General features: G+C 40.9%; 1 protein-coding gene across 2 annotated transcripts in view; it reads right to left on the bottom strand.

Annotated features, from left to right (window-relative positions):
* dgkb (diacylglycerol kinase, beta) overlaps window positions 1-18,155 on the bottom strand; it is a 506,131-nt gene that overhangs the window by 267,232 nt on the left and 220,744 nt on the right. For both annotated transcript variants that reach the window (XM_078421953.1, XM_078421946.1), the window contains exon 14: window positions 447-563. In XM_078421953.1, the coding sequence (XP_078278079.1) occupies window positions 447-563 (117 nt within the window). The remainder of the gene's footprint in view (window positions 1-446; window positions 564-18,155) is intronic.

Genomic DNA, 18,155 nt, shown 5'->3' with positions numbered 1-18,155 from the left:
GGTCTTATTAGGCCAAAGCCCTTTTTCTATGCAGTATCATTCCATAGTTCTATGATGTTATATCAAGATTAAAATCATAAATAATATTGCAATACCTTGCTTGCAAAATAATCTCGGCCCAGAAAATCCTGTGGAACTGCTCATAGGGAGTCTATTGACTTTATTTCTTTGTTACTGCATCCAAACTCATCTCATATCTGAACTTTCTGACTGCCTCTTCCTTTCTCTTTAACTTTCTAAATTTTCCCTTAACTGATCTTTCTCTCCCATTTCAACAGTACACTTCACTCCCATTAAGTCATCAAGAACATCTCCTGTCTGAACTGTTCCTGTTCAATTTTTTTAATTGGCAGTTTGTTTAAAGATTACAAGTTTCTACCAAGCCCTTGTTGAGAAGTGACTGAACTGAGTGAGAAGTAAGTATCTTGCAATGTTGAACAACGTACCTGCAAACCTTGTCCGTCAACTGTGACAGAGTTAGCTCGTTGTATCTTGATGCGCTCCTCTGACTTTTTTGTTGGCTGGGAATTACCATCTCTTCTTTTCACAGTGGTTTGTCTATCCTGGAATTCAAACAAAACAATCTGTGAAACTAATTTCTCTGACATTTAATAACATATTCTGAAGGATTGAATTTCCACGTGAAATCATCTGCCATCACTTTGGAAACGTTTAAGCCATTTTGTTCAAACTTGCATTGCTTTTCCAATGACAATGATGGCAAATGATCAATATAATAACAATGATAACTGCTCAGTCTGATCAGTCCAAACATCAGCTCACTATTACGTCTTTCATGTTTCTGATGGGCACTGAGATCCCTGGAAAGATCCCTAAATATTTAAGGCATTCTGAACCATGATCACAATAATTTTGTTTAACTCATAAAAACATTTAAGTAAGTTGGCACTGGAAACATCTTTTAGAACATAGGTGCAGCACAGGGTTGGCCTTTCGGCCCACAATGTTTGTGTCGAACATGATGCCAAGTCAACCTGCTTGAACATTATCATTATCACCGTATCCCCTACACTTCCACGTGCCTACCCAAAAGCCTCTTAAACACCACTATTGTATCTGACTGCACCATCACCCCTGGCAATGTGTTGCAGGACCCCCCCCTCTGTGTAAAAGACACACCCTGCACAACTCTATTAAACTTTCCCCATCTCACTTTATAGCTATGCCCTCTATTGTTGGACATTTCCAACCTGTGAAAAAGGTTTTGACTGTCTACCCTATCGATGCCTCTCATAATAATAATAATAATACATTTTATTTATATAGCGCTTTTCATATACTCAAAGACGCTTTACAGAGATTTTGAGAACATAGTGAAATGAATAAATAGATAAATAAGTAAATAAATAAATGAACAGAGAAAGGAGACAGAAGGTGAGATGACCTTCAGTGGTTGAAGGCAGTACTGAACAGGTGAGACTTCAGCGATGTTTTGAATGTGGTGAGTGTGGGGGAGTCTCTAACGGTTTGGGGTAGTGAGTTCCATAGGGTTCTATCAAGTCTCCCCTTAATCGCCGACATTCCAGAGAAAACAATCCAAGCCTATCCAACCTCTCCCTGTAACTAAACCACTCTAATCCAGGCAGCATTCGGATAAAACATTTAAAACAAAACATATCACTTTTAGGAACCCAAAATGTCTCAGTAAAGTTTAATTCCAGAAACTCCAGTCCATACCTTTGGCATTGGGCATTTAGAGTACACATAAGGAGGCCACTCAGCCCATTGAGGGAATACTGGCTACCAATAGAGGATTCCCATAAGTCCCATTTGTCTTCTCAGCATTGGTCTTTAATAGTCCTTTTGCTGTTTACTTTTGCTGGCTCAAAGGGCTGAATGGCCTACTCCTACACCTATTGTCTATTCCTATTATACCATAGGTAATTTTACAGGATCTAATTAACCTTTCAGTATATCTTTGGGACATGTGAGAAAACTGGATTCACATGGAGAACATGCCAAGTTTGCATTGACAGCGTTTGAAGTCAGAATCAAACCTGGATTTCTAGAGTTGTAAATGAGCAGAACCAACTGCTGTGTCACTGTGCTGCTCTGAATACATCATCATGCTGCAGGGAAGATGAACTCTTGTTAACAATGACTGAGTTGTTAGCACTCTTGTTCAGAGGTTGCAAATCCACATTGGACCCTTGAGCTTAAGTATTGCATGCTAATAATCCACTTCAAGCACTGACGTAGAACAACACTGTCAGAGCTGCTGTCTTCAGATTGGACGTTTTAACTGAGAATCTGTTTTCCTAGCAGGATACAAACAAAACTAAGCCACCATTTTGATGCGGAAAAAGTAGGCTATCTGCAGTGGCACGGCCAATATTTATGTATCAATGAATGTGACACGGTTCTGGTCATTATCGTGATTATTTGTAGGAGCTTGATGTGTACAAATTGTCTGCCAAATTTCCTCTTCAGAACAGTGACTTCACTTCAAAAAACTGTAACAAAATTTGAACAGAATTTTAAGCTTTTCTTTCCCAAGTGTTGGGAATCTTCAGTTACCGTACAAATGGTCCTTCAATGAGATGATAAAGCATTCAAATCCTAACACCCTAGATTCCAGTGAAAGTGGCTGCACATTTCTATGCCAAGCCCTGAAATCATGTGGGGTCCTGGTTGAAGATAGGCACAAAATGCAGGAGTAACTCAGCGGGTCAGGAGTGCTAACAGCATCTGCAGTTCCTTCCTACACATGGAGTTCTGGTTGAGTTGGCTTTAGCAGTACCATGAAGGGAATTTTTACCATACATTTATCCTTAGATGCAAGGGAAATATACAATTAATGGTATTGCCATTAATAACAAAGTACAGAGGGGTCTTGGGGTCCAAGTGCATAGGTGCCTCAAAATAGTAACACAAGTAGTGACAGTGATAAAGAAGGCATGTGGTATATTGGTTGGGGCATTGAGAATAAAAGTCAGGAAGTCATGATGCTGTTTTATAGGACTTTGGTTAGGCTGCATATGGAGTATTGTGTGCAGTTCTTGTCACCCCATCACAGGAAGGATGTGAAGGCTTTGAAATGAATGCATAGAAGGTTTACCAGAACTTTGCCTAGATTAGGGAATGTTAGATACAGGGAGAGGTTGGACAGACTTGGATTAATTTCTTTGGAATGCCAGAGACTGCAAGGAGACCTGATAGAAGTATATGAAATTATGAGAGGCATAGATATGGTAGACAGTCAGAACCATTTTCCCAGGATGGCAAAATCAAATACTGGAGGTCATTGCTCTAAAGGTGATAGGGTAAAGTTTAAAGGAGATGAGCAGGCCTAGTTTTTTTTTGACACAGTGGGTGGTGAGTGCCTGGAACTCGCTGCTGATAGTGGCATTTATGAGACTCTTGGATATGCACATCGTTATGCTGAATAGAGGGATATGAATTATGTGCAGGCAGACAAGAGTTGGTCTTGGCATTATGTTCGGCACAGACATTGTGGGTCAAAGGGCCTGTTCATGTATAAATCTTAACCACATATTTATAGACTTCCCTGGCATGATAATTTTGGATTCAGCCATACAATGCAAGCATGTTACTGTTAGGCTAAGAGGAATGTTGTAGCTCTGGCTTTGTCTCAGCAGTAAACTATTACGAAGTACAGATAAAACCACATCCCAACCTTTAAATTAAACTAGACCAAGTGGACCCGTTGGACCCAAACGTCTCCTGCATTGGTGCAGTACCCTCTCCTCCCCCACCCCCTCCTCCCCTCCTCCCCCACTCCTCCCCCACTCCGGCCTCCCCTCTCCCCACCTCCCTCCCCCTTCCTCCTTCCCTCCACTCCCACCCCCTCCCTCCCCCTTCCCTCCACCCCCTCCACCTTCACCTCCCCTTCCCCTCACTCCACCTCCCTCCACCCACTTCCCCTCCCTTCCCCTCCCCCTCAACCCCCCTTATCCCCTCCCCCTCCTCCCTCCCTCCTTCCATCCCCCCTCCCTCCCTAGGAGATAGATTTAAACTTTAAAACATGAATAACTTAAAAAATATAACACCAATTTCAATGAAACTTCTCCATTAGCACCAAAGTGACGACTGTGAGTAAGGTGGGCCTAAAATTGTTGTGCTATCGTGTACCGTTTTGACTGTAGTTCAGGAACAAACAAACAAACAAATTAGAGTTTTAGTATATAGATGTTTGCAATCTCTAATGCTATGATCTGAGACTCAACAGTCTTAGCCCTTACAAAAACTACTAATCCTAAATTAGAAATATCTGAGCAGTTATTTTATTCTTTTTGTTTGCTATCTTTGGCCACACCCTGGAAATCTACTTTAGTAGTGCTGCCTTGTTGAAAGACTCAAGTGCACAACATGTCATACTTTATGATACTTCAGAGGTGCTGAAATGACACACGTTTGATAGTGCCTGAGCTTCTTGATCAAAGGAGCTGCATTTTTCAAGTAAATGGAGAATATACTATTATCCATCTTCTAGATTGTGCAATTCTGAATTTGCCGATGATACTTCGTTAAGGGAATTTGCAAGTATGAGGTGTGAGGAATACATGGAGCACTTAAGTATATATAGATATATTAAATATATTAGCAGATGTATTAGCAGAAAGATGGCATAAAATATAGAAAAATGTGTGGTCATCCATTTTGGTGCACAAAGTAGAAAACCAGAGCGGTTTTAAAGGATTAGAAAATGGGTTGTGTTAAAGTTCAGTGACCAAAATATGCTTATGTAAATGCCACTTAAAACCAAAATGCAGATTATAATAAGCGATTAAGAGGGGAATTCTTATGTTAGGTTAATGAGAGAGGAGGATTTGAATGAAGAACATGGTGAGACTGAACCTGCTATTTTGATCACCTTCCCTGAAAAAAGGATGTACTTGCCACAGAGGGAGTGTGGTAAAGATTCACCAGAATGATTCCATACATGTGTAGGACGGAACTGCAGATGCTGGTTTACACCGAAGATAAACACAAAATGCTGGAGTAGCTCAGTGGGACAGGCAACATCTCTGGATAGAAGGAATGGGAGACATTTCGGGTCAAGACCCTTCTTCAGACTGAGCTCAGTATCTCCAGCCTGTTCCTGCCTGTCCCGCTGAGTAACCCCATCATTTTGTGTCTATCTTTGATTCCACACATGGCTGTTTGCCACATGTGAGACTGGGTGGACTGGGACTGTGTTCTAGAGCTTAGAACAATGAGAGGTGATCCCACTGAATCATACAATGTTTTCACATGATTTTGTAAAACAGAATTTTCCTCTGGCAAAGAAGGTGTTGACCTGCCTTGCAAACATGTAACTTTATAGACAATAGACAATAGGTGCAGGAGGAGGCCATTCGGCCCTTCGAGCCAGCATCGCCATTCAATGTGATCATGGCTGATTATTCTCAATCAGTACCCCGTTCCTGCCTTCTCCCCATACCCCCTGACTCCACTATCCTTAAGAGCTCTATCTAGCTCTCTCTTGAATGCATTCAGAGAATTGGCCTCCACTGCCTTCTGAGGTAGAGAATTCCACAGATTCACAACTGAAAAAGTTTTTCTTCATCTCAGTTCTAAATTAAAAATCACTAATGCATAACCCCTTATTCTTAAACTGTGGCCCCTTGTTCTGGACTCCCCCAACATTGGGAACATGTTTCCTGCCTCTAACGTGTCCAACCCCTTAATAATCTTATACGTTTCGATAAGATCTCCTCTCATCCTTCTAAATTCCAGTGTATACAACTTTGTGGTTATCAGTGACTGAAACTGGAGTTATGCATTAGTGATTAGGGAGCGGGGTAAAACAGTTAGACCGATGGTAGGTGGGCTACCACGTAAAACATCTTAAATATGCATCTGAACACCATTCTAACAAAAATGAATACAATATAGCTCTACACAATCGTCAGTTTCAGCAGTAAGGTTTTAATTTGAATGAGTGTGTAATTCAATCAGTGTCAAAATATAATTGGAGATCTCGAAAACTAATTTCAACTGAAAATGGTAAAAGTGGTCGAGAAATGATGTTTCCAAAAATATATTTACGTTGTTATAGTTGACCATGATGCATGAGGAAAATACCATTCTGGTCTGACAGCTCCTTTGATTTTAACACAGGTTGGAGGAAATCAATGATCTTTTGGTTTCACAATCAATGAGCTGATATGATGGGAGAGTAGATGGAGGCCCAAGGAAAATCATTACCTATTATTCTGAAATCAGTGATCTCTGGCATAAAAGAGAAAGTGAAATAAATGTTGTGATCTGGTCACTGCCCATTCCTGTGAGTCAACAGAGCAACAATGTGTACTCCCAGTCTGTGACGGTCTTCCTATCCAAATCAGCAGATATTACAGAGATCATAGAGGAATGGCTGGAGTTGAACAATCTGCTGATTTTCTAACCATTGACATCAATGGCCAGAAGAATCATGCCGAGTGTGTTGAACTTTCTGCCCAAATCTGTGTGAAGTTAGGAGCATCAAAGCTTCCTCATTATAAGATGTAGGTGCAGCCAAATTTGACTCCTGCAATTGTCTCTTTTTTTTGTGTGAAAATCAAAATGAATATATTGGTGCTAGATGTTCTTCACAAATTAAAGCCACTCTTTCTTGTTTTTATTGTCACTTCTTTGTTGCTCCTCAGTTGTTTATCAGGAATCGAGACAAAGACAACTTGATGATACTGACATCATATCATTTTAAATGCTGAATGTTAAAAACCTTCAAGTGTTAACAATTCTGGCAATAACTTAGCTGTGAACTGAGTAAAGTAAGCAGGATACTTGTCAATTGACACTGATGAAAAGCAGCTCAGCTGTCACCGAAAGTTCAGACACCTGTTTTTAAGTTTATGTGCTATTCAGATGAAATGAGAGAGAAAGAAATGTAAACATGCTTTACATTTCCTTTCTACTAATGGATGTAAAAATATTCAGTTATATGATGCCATTCTTATACTCTTCATCACGCATTACAGTGGCACAGCACCAGAAACTCAGGTTCGATCCTGACTACAGGTGCTGTCTGTACGGTTTGTATGTTTTCCCTGTGACCTCATGGGTTGTCTCCGGGTGCTCTGGTTTTCTCTCACATTCCAAATACATGCCGATTTGTAGGTTAATTGGCTTCTGTAAATTGCACTTAGTGTGTTGAATGTAACTAGTGTATGGCTGATTGCTGGTCGGTGTGGACTCAATGGGCTGAAGGGCCGGTTTCCATGCTGTATCTCTAAACTAAAACTAAAGCACAGATGAAGTGATGGGAAATGTAAGGGATGTTTGCGCTTAGACAATTGCAACAAGACACATTGTTTCTTCACCAGGTTTATAAGAGGCAGATTCAAAATAAAATTTCACAGCTTTGACAAAGCTCTCTGTGGCTTTCTAATTGTTTTGAAATTGTACTCAACAGAAAGAGTGCTACCTCTGAAGAAAAGCTTGCATTTTATGACGTGTTGGAACCATGTATCCCAGTGTGGTTAAGAGTCATTGAATCACTGCCAGTCAGACTCATTAGGATTTATGATTAGGTGTCTCCAATTGTTAATTATGTCCAACTAACAGCACCAGCAGATAATGGTTACTTTCTTTTTAGTATATAATTACAATATAATTACCCACAGGATATCAGAACGATACAAAACCTTTTCACTAAATGTGCCCTCATTAGAAATCAACTTATAACGCACAATTATTCAGTCAACCTGAATTAATTGAAACATTATTGCATTAATGGATGTAACATTAAGTACCAAGGCCTGGTAATTTCTGTGCAGATTGGGTTTCATGTGCAGAGAAACCTGCTTATTATCATAATGTTTTACATCTTAAACCCACTCATTATCATTGAATTCCAAAACACCACTCCATTCCCTATTCATTTCTATATAATTTATCACTTTTCAGGTCATAATATGGTATAATGTCACTGTTTAGTTTATTTAGGTTACAGAATCTCAACCAGTCACAATTAACCCTTGTTAAATATGTAAACATCTCTGAACCCTCTCACACCTCAACTGTGTGTGAATGACCTCTGCTTTCTGCTATATTTTTGCTCAAGTTTTATTGGTAAATATTTTCTTTCCTTCTATTTTGTAAGAGTTCATCTACACAACCACAGAACGCTCTTTGGCTTTTCAACAAAATTATCTTGTTTTAATGTCAGAGCACATTCACGAAGCTGCAACCTATTTGTCTTGAGATTATTCTACTTGTTACTACAGGTTAATAAAACTGTGATTGCAAACTAGTTCTGATTTGCACCTCCCTGAGCCAGGACGTTAAGATAATTTTTTTATTCTGCTGTTATGCCAGCTATGACCAAACTCACAGTCAACCTGGAAAAGTATCTGTGATGAGAGGTCTTTATCCGTTACTTTCAGCTAATACATTTTTACGATGCCACATCTTTGATCTAATCATAGTTTTAAGATGACCCATACACACATGATCCATATCTTCAAACAAAGTTTAATTTCTGAATTTGAATCTGAATGAACTTAAAGTGACAATTCAGGCCATGACGTTTGGCTCAGAATATATTCATACTATCGAGGCACAAGAGACAGCAAATGCTGGAATCTAGATCCAAACACAAAGTGTTATGTCAGACAGCATCTGAGGAGGAAATGGACAGACACTGTTTCAAATCGGGACCCCTTCTTCAGACAATTTATTTCCCTACCATGATTGTAATATTAGATTGAAGTGAAACTATTCCTTCCTATGTTACAAAGGGTTTGTCCTCGTTCCTTTCATTCTCTTTAAAAATGAACTGAATTTGGCATTGTATAACTGTACACAAAAGAAAATAAACTATTCCAAATTGTTATCTACAACTATGGGAAATAAAATGTGCATATTAAACAAAAATCCTCCTCTACTTTTAATGGTCCTTCTGTAGAAGATGTCGCGAAGTAGAATGAGACATTTTAAACCACAGATGCTCCCCAACTTATGCTGCTTCAACTTACGATATTTCGACTTCGCGATGGTGCAAATGGCAACGACCCATAGCGAGGCGCAGCTCGCTTCCAGCCACGTGATCATGTGTATTCAATGCATTTGACATGATATTTTCGTTTTCCGATGGGTTTCTCGGAACGTAACCTCATCATAAGTTGAGGAGCACCTATACTTTTGGACCCCAGGATGCTAATTTTTTTAGAGAAATGGCTAACAAATTGCAGAATTCCTACAAAAGCATTTTTTTTTAAAAAACAGAATTGTATACCCATTATTACATCAAATTGCATGGAATTGTACAGTACAGGAAAATCAGCTCCAAAGGTTTATGCTGATATTTATGTTCCAGAAGAGTCTCCGATTATTTTAACCTTATCAACTTGTTATGCAATGTTATAACAATCCTGCAGGTCCGTCACAGAACTACCAGTTAATCGCACTTTCTGAAGCAAAACAAAAGAGGAGAGCTGCTGGAGGAACTTAGAAGATCAGGCACAGCTATGGAGGTGAATGGACAGTCAATGTCTCGTGTCGAGACTCTTCATCTGGACTGACCCTCAATTCAAAAACCTATTTCTTTTTATTTCCATATTTCTTTTTATCCTTTCCCTAAAATATGGAGACACATCCTTTTCTAGGGTATTGTTAAAATTTAATCCAACACCCTATTAGGCAGTGCATTCTGAGGAAATCATAAAATAAATCCTCTGTTCCACGGGTCTTTTTGCCAATTGTAATACTGTGCCCTGTGCTTATTAATCATTAAGCCATTCCAAAAAGCTTCCCTTTATTTATATATGAAGTCTTCATCATTTCAAACTCTAATTTGCTCCCGATTTTCTTTGCTTGAAGGTGCTTTATCTCAAGTTTCAACATCCACGTACACAACTGTCAACTCAATCACAGGAATGGTCCTGTGAATCATTCTCTTCTATATCTCTTTTCCCTTACTGACATCCTCTTGAAAGCATGGGATTGGACACAATCCTTCAGTTGCAAACAAAGTAACATTTCACATGCAAACCCAAAAACAAACTGCAACCATCTGCAACCACAAAAAAATGCAGGAAATTCTCCACAGGTCAGGCAGCATCAGAACTGAGAACCCGAACCTGAGATTTTCCAGCCTTTTCTGTTTATGTTTCAATGCTTTACACAAATTCTGCCATTGTAATACCATCATTCCCAAGATCTAATACATTTCTTTAACTCTTTTATTTAGTATGCGTGCTACCATGAAAATTAGCCCAAGGACTTACATGGTCCAGCATCCCCTTAAATGCATCTAGCACCATCAATCTCAACTCTTTCACTTGAGCCATGATTTTAATTACAATCAGTCAACCATGGATCAGGAAACGCCAGACTTTGTGTCCAGGTGGATAGAGTAGAGTAGAATAATGCAGCATAGGAACAGATCCCTCAGCCTACAATGTCTAAGCCAAACATAATGGCAAGTTAAATGTGGTCTTCCGGTGAACCGTACGTGGTGAGAAGGTCTCCCAGCGAGCCGTGGCCATATCCAAGCAACAGGACTGGTTCACCCCCCCGTAGAACTGGGAACCCGGCCAGAGGGCAAAGCCCTGGCCCCTGCTCGCCAGTGAAGACCGGCAATCGGAGCGGAGGATGGATGCAGTCGGCGAGGGCGGTGGACGTTTGTCAAAAGGCCTGGTAGGAAGAACCCTCGAGGTTGGCTGCGGGAGGCACCCCTCAGGGAACATAGGCTGTAAAGGGCTGTGTAAGGAGAGGGATGATGGTTCGCGGGACAACCGGAATGGAGTGAGACGGTTGCAAAGGGACTTTGTAGCCAGCTGCATCTCGGACTGTTGCATGTCTCCAAAATGGTGAATCTTGCATATAGAATTAGTGAGCTATTCTGCACATTGGGTACTAATAGCGGGGGATTGTGCTCATATATGATGATAGTCTTGATGACCTGTGTGCAACATAAAGTATTTCACTGTACAATGATACGTGTGATAATAAAAAAAACATTGAACCATTGAACTAATTTTCTCTGCACAATGATACATGTGATAATAAAGAAAACATTGAACCATTGAACTAATTTTCTCTGCCTGCATGTATGGCATATCCCTATCCATATGTCTATCCAAAAACCTCTTCAACTGCATTGTCATATCTATTTTCACCACCACCGCTGGCAAAACATTCCAGGCATCCATCACTCACCATGTAAAACAAATTGCCCTGCCCATTCCCTTCATATCTTCCCTCTTTTGACATTGTAGCTTGTCCTCTAGTACTTGTCATTTCCACCCTTGGAATACGTTTCTGACCGTCTACCATATCTATGCCCCTCATAAATTTATAAACCTCTATCAGGTTTCTCCTTGACCTATGACATTTGAGAGAACACAATCCAAGTTTGACCCACCACCTCTTGTAGCTAAAGCCCTCTAATCCAGACAGCAGTCCGGTAAACCTCTTCTGCATCCTCTGCAAAGCCTCCACATCCTTTCTGTAAAGGGGTGACCAGAACTGCTTGTAATATTCATTAACTAGCATTTTATACCATCGATTTGTTATAAAGTTATTAAAGAGTTAAAGACAATCCATAAGATCTCTGTGCTAATGCACATATTTTACAGTGCAGATTTAAATCCATACTTTAAGATACTTCTAAGCGGTTTCGTCAGGTGAGGATAGGAATGCAAAAGAGGTGGCACTGCATAATTGATTAGGAATACAATACAGTGGCAATATGACGGACGATGTCCAAAGAGATTCTTCAAATGTGACCATGTCAGTTCATAAGATACAGGAGTAGAATTAGGCTATTCGGCCCACCGAGTCTAGACTGGCTGATACATCTTTCCCTCTAAACCCCAATCTCCTGCCTTCTCCCCATAACCTTTGACGCCTTTCACTAATCAAGAATCTGTCAATCCCAGACACAAAAAGCTGGAGCAACTCAGCGGGACAGGCAGCATCTCTGGAGAGAAGGAATGAAGATGTCTGAAGAAGGGTCTCGACCCGAAACGTCACCCATTCCTTCTCTCCAGAGATACCGCCCGACCCGCTGAGCCACTCCAGCATCCTGAGTCTATCTTAGGGGTTAGAGGGAGAGAGGAACCACTCTGCCACCTGGTCAACACTAGAAGCACATGGAGATAAATTCAGGCAGAGTATTCTTGAGCATGATTGAACTGAAAGAGGGAGATACCGCATAGAAACAGGCCCTTTGGCCCATCGAGTCCATGCTGACCAGCGATCAGCTGGGCACTAGTTCTATCCCACATCCTAGGGGCAATTTACAGAAGCCAATTTGCTTCAATGATTCATTGAAGCAAAAAGGTCAGTGAAGCAAAAAGGACAATTGTGTTGTTGGGGTATTTCACAATCTTCCCAAGAGCCAGAACATGAGAGAAGAAAAGATGTTTAGACAAATCACAGAGATATGCAAGAGTATTAGGGATATATTAGTAGGGGATTCAACTCTGCCGATATTAATGGATCAAAACATGAAGGATTTTGGCGGTCAAGCAACGTCTGGGGAGTGAATGAACAGGCAATGTTTTGGCTCTGAAGAAGTAGTCCCGACCCAAAACATCACCTGCCTATTCCCTCTCCAGATTTTGCCTAACCAACTGAGTTCATCTAGCACTGTGTTTTTCTCAAAATTCCAAAATCTGCTGTATACATATTCGGGGCCAACATGTTCCCATTTCGTTAAAGGTAAGAACAGCAAGTCCAAGAAACCCTGCAAGGTAAAGAGTGAAAGGAACTGCAGATGCAGGAATCTTATGTCGAACATAAAGTGCTGGAGTAAATCAATGGGTCAGGCAATATCTCTGAAGGACAAGGATAGGCGACATTTTGGGTCAGGACATTTCTCCAGACTGATTGTAATGGGGGGAGAAAGCTGGTAAATAGATGGGGGTGGCACAAAACCTGGCAGGTGATAGGTGGGGGGTGGTATTGATTGAGAGATGGGTGAACAAAGGATAGAGATGAAAAGGAGACAAAGCGTGACAGAAGGGCACAAAAAGAGACAAATAGGAGACAAGGAGAAAAAAGGGAATCAAATCAGTAGAGAATAGAGACGATAAGGTGCATTTCCATATCTTCCCCTTTGGTCTAGCTATTGTACTTGAATTCTGACGATTGTATTTATGTATAGTATTATCTGATCTGACTGGATAGCATGCAGCATTAAACTTTTCACTGTACCTTGGTACACTTGAGCAATGAAATGTAAAGCCAGAGGGAGAAAAATAGGTTTACAATGGTTTCTGCCAGGTCCCTAAAGGCCCTGTCCCTGTTCGGCAATGTTTTAGGCGACTACAGGCGACTAGGCTGTCGCCGCACGGTCGCCGGGGTGTCGCGGGCATGGTCGTGAGTAGTCTCCAAAGAGTCGTAGCGTTTTTCTGGTCGTCGCTGGATTTTGTGAAGGCATGACATTTTTCGGCGACTGTTGGTTTAACGTCAATGAGCGTAGCTTGACGAATCCTGACGTGGACGCTGTCGTAGGTTGTCGCCAGGTCGTCGCCTGGTGAAGTAGGTTGTCACCAGGTCGTCGCCAGGTGATTAAGGTTGTCACTGGTGCTGACTTCAGCGAATTCCAAGTGTGGACTTGATCTGATCATCCATCAGTGTAATGTGTCCATAAATGATGTTAGGTTTTATATGTTTTTGCACTTGTATTTTGTTTAAAGTTTGAATGTTAAAATTTGAAGTTTATTGAAATTTATTGAAGTTTATTACAATATTTTTGCATGCACAGTTGTATGTTCTTATCAACCTTTTAAAAAATGTTGTTTGTATATCAATAAAGGAAATTCTTGACATTTTGATGGAAAATTGATGTATGAAGTTATTGCATTTCAGAGTAGTTTCTCATGGCATCACTTTCAAATAGTCATGATGCAGAATGATTGGAAACCCTACCGTACACCCCCTTTTATAGGGAAAGTGGGTGAAACGTGAATTGTCTTCAGTTGTCTTCAGTCTTCAGGGTCATAGCTTGTCGTAGCTTGTCGCGGGTGGACGTAGATTTTCTTCGGTTGTCGTAGGTTGTCGCCTCTGTGGTGGTAGGTTGTCGTAGGTGCGGTCATAGATGGACGTTCTACCTGTGACGATTGGGTCGCCGGTTTTCGGTAGCTTGCCATAGCTTAATGTCGACTTGGTGGTAGGTTGTTGTAGCTTATCGTAGACATTGTCGTAGGTGGGGGTCCAGTCACCGTTTTTTCGGCAACCTCCTACGACTATGACAGTCGCCGGAAGTCGCCTTATAAAATGCCTAACTGGGACAGGCCCTTTATTAACTATAGAGATGGCTGTTCCCTGACCTAACACAAAAGATGACAAACCATTGATCCATCAATGAATACCAAGTTGTTGTAATATTGTAACAGGAACTATGCCATTCTTCAAGGTTTTTCCAGGCATACCCCTTAGCAGGGATTTGGGAGACAACAAAATGTTATCCTCAATAGACAATAGACAATAGACAATAGGTGCAGGAGTAGGCCATTCAGCCCTTCGAGCCAGCACCACCATTCAATGCGACCATGGCTAATCACTCTCAATCAGTACCCCGTTCCTGCCTTCTCCCCATACCCCCTCACTCCGCTATCCTTAAGAGCTCTATCCAGCTCTCTCTTGAAAGCATCCAACGAACTGGCCTCCACTGCCTTCTGAGGCAGAGAATTCCACACCTTCACCACCCTCTGACTGAAAAAGTTCTTCCTCATCTCCGTTCTAAATGGCCTACCCCTTATTCTCAAACTGTGGCCCCTTGTTCTGGACTCCCCCAACATTGGGAACATGTTATCTGCCTCTAATGTGTCCAATCCCCTAATTATCTTATATGTTTCAATAAGATCCCCCCTCATCCTTCTAAATTCCAGTGTATACAAGCCCAATCGCTCCAGCCTTTCAACATACGTCAGTCCCGCCATTCCGGGAATTAACCTAGTGAACCTACGCTGCACGCCCTCCATAGCAAGAATATCCTTCCTCAAATTTGGAGACCAAAACTGCACACAGTACTCCAGGTGCGGTCTCACCAGGGCCCGGTACAACTGTAGAAGGACCTCTTTGCTCCTATACTCAACTCCTCTTGTTACGAAGGCCAACATTCCATTGGCTTTCTTCACTGCCTGCTGAACCTGCATGCTTCCTTTCATTGACTGATGCACTAGGACACCCAGATCTCGTTGAACTCCCCCTCCTCCAAACTTGACACCATTCAGATAATAATCTGCCTTTCTATTCTTACTTCCAAAGTGAATAACCTCACACTTATCTACATTAAACTGCATCTGCCATGTATCCGCCCACTCACACAACCTGTCCAAGTCACCCTGCAGCCTTATTGCATCTTCCTCACAATTCACACTACCCCCCAACTTAGTATCATCTGCAAATTTGCTAATGGTACTTTTAATCCCTTCGTCTAAGTCATTAATGTATATCGTAAATAGCTGGGGTCCCAGCACCAAACCTTGCGGTACCCCACTGGTCACTGCCTGCCATTCCGAAAGGGACCCATTTATCCCCACTCTTTGCTTTGACAAAAACGCTTTTTTACCTCAAGATGAACAGAATTAAAATCATAATTCCTCCATTGCAATGGATTACAGTTTACCTACCCTTGGCTGAATATCTAGCCAGTATTTTATTTAGTTATGCGACTGGCATATCTAGCCATACCAGTTTTTTAAATAGATTATCAGAAAATCTTATTAAACTGGCAGTTCAAATTATAGTTAATTTGCTGAATGCAGATTCTAATACAACAAAGGATTCAAACTAAAATATATGAATAAGCTTATAATAACATTCAATGTCAACAGACTAGATAGAGTACTTACATCCCACAGAGACTTCCAAAACAATACAAGAAAAATCATCTCGAAGTGAAACATTATAAGTCTAAAATATTCTATTATCAGGTCAAGATGGTTTCTCCTGAAGACATACATGTTTTAGAAGTTTAGAGGCTCATTAAGATTCATTTTATTGCGTGCTCACATCTGTATTGGAAGAAATAATAACTATGATTTTTTTTCTTTGGTATTAAGGTTGATTAACAGGATACGTTTGTGTAGAGATGTGTGTAAGTTAACACTATTATTGAGTCAGCCTCCTGGATAAAAATGCAAATTTGGAGCTTGCTGGAAGGTGCTTACGAGATTTCATAATTGGGAGTTGGAAAGGGAGCAGCAGAGATTGTTGTTAGCGCTGGTGAATTTAGCTGGTCAAAATCTTAAGTGATGATGTGGTCAAAGAAAAAGCAGGTGCTACACCACGGATCCTCATATCCTCAGAATATAGTGTAAACATGAAAGTACAAGCTACGGCTAAATTTAAACCACTATGATGCATGAAAAAAAGCGAACAATGACTTATTAGCCTAGCCAAATTCTAATGAGTAAATAAAAATCACAGCAATCTGTTACAAGAATTCGGACAAATAAACCACATCAAAATTAAGTAGTAACTGCATGAGGAGAAATACAAACATAAGGAATAGAGACAGGGTTGCTCTGCCATTTATCATGCCTTGTGTCTAATCTGAACATTATATTTTGCACCATTTCCATACCCCTTGATCTTGCACCATCACTGGTAATCCCTTGATTCTCTTAATATCTAAACATCTATCACTCTCTGCTTTGATTGAATGTTATGACTGTGCCACCAGAGCTCTCTGGAGAACGGAATTATGAAGATTCAGCATCTTTTTAGTGAAAAGATGATTTTTTAATCTGTCCTTTACTTTGAGACTGATACCCTGGTTCTAAACTCCTCTGCCAAACAATTCTTTGAGGCCTATAAAATACTTGTAGTTTTCAGTGGGATTTCTCCCATTCTTCTAAAGTGCAGCGAATTCAGTTTCAGGCCAGCCAATTTCTCCTTATAGACCAAATCTGCCATCCATGGAGTCAGTTCAATTATTATTTGCTGTAACTCCCTCCAGATAATTGCTGCATTTTAGACAACTAGAAGAACATAGATAAAACCACAGGTACTTGCCATGTTCTTGAATAATCACTCAGCTGAAGCCTATTTACATTCTCCTCTTTACTCACAATCTCAGCTTGCTTTGTATCATCAGTGAACATTGTAGCATTATATTTTATCTAATCATGAAGTCATGAAGTCACACAGCATAGAAATAGGCCCATCAGCCCAACTTGCCCACACCGACCAACTATTCCATCCACACTAGTCCCACCTGCCTGAGTTTGGCCCATATCCCTCGAAACCCATCCTGACTATGTACCTCTCTAAATGTTTATTAAACGTTCCAATATTACCTGCCTCAACAACCTCCTCCAGCAGCGTGTTCCAAACACCCACCACCATTTGTGTAAAAATGTTATCCCTCAGGTTCCTATTAAATCTTTTCCCCATCACTTTAAACCCATATCTTCTGGTTCTTGATTCTCCTACTCTGGCATGAGGCTCAGTTCATTTAGCTGATCTATTCTTCTCATGATTTTGTACACCTCTATAAGATCATCCCTCATCCTAGAGTCCTAACCTGCTCAACCTCTCCCTATAGCTCAGAGCCTTGAGTCCTGGCAACATCCTCGTAAATCTTCTCTGCACCCTTTCGAGATTGACAACATCTTTCCTATAACATGGTGCACAAAATTGAACACAATACCCTAAATGTGGCCGCACTAATGTCTTCCATAACTGCAACATGTCTCCCCCCCGACTCCCCTCCCTGTACTCAGTACTCTGACTGATGAAGGCCAAAGTGCTGAAAGCCTTTTTGACCACCCAATCTACTTGCAACACCAATTTCAAGCAACTATGTACCTGCACTCCAAGATCCCTTTGCACTACAAAACTACCCAGAGCCCTACCTTTCATTGTGTAGGTCCTGCCCATGTTAGACTTTCCAGAATGCAAGACCACACATTATTGTGTATTAAATTCCATCAACCATTCCTCAGCCCACCTGCCTAACCGATCAAGGTCCTGCTGCAATTTTCAATAACCATCTTTACTATCTACAATACCACCCTCTTTTGTGTCATCCGCAAACTTGCTAATCATGCCATGTGTGTTTTCATCCAAATCATTGATGTAGATGACAAACAGCAATGGGCTGAGCACCAAACCCTGAGGCACACCACTAGTCACAGGCCCTCCAGTCTGAAAAACAAACTTTCACCATCACCCTCTGCTTCCTTCCATGAAGCCAATTTTCTAACCAA

This window comes from Rhinoraja longicauda, chromosome 2 (genome assembly GCF_053455715.1).
Source record: "Rhinoraja longicauda isolate Sanriku21f chromosome 2, sRhiLon1.1, whole genome shotgun sequence".
Taxonomy (NCBI): domain Eukaryota; kingdom Metazoa; phylum Chordata; class Chondrichthyes; order Rajiformes; family Arhynchobatidae; genus Rhinoraja; species Rhinoraja longicauda.
The sequence above is the reverse complement of the archived record's forward strand: the minus strand, read 5'-3'. Positions and strand labels throughout refer to the sequence as shown.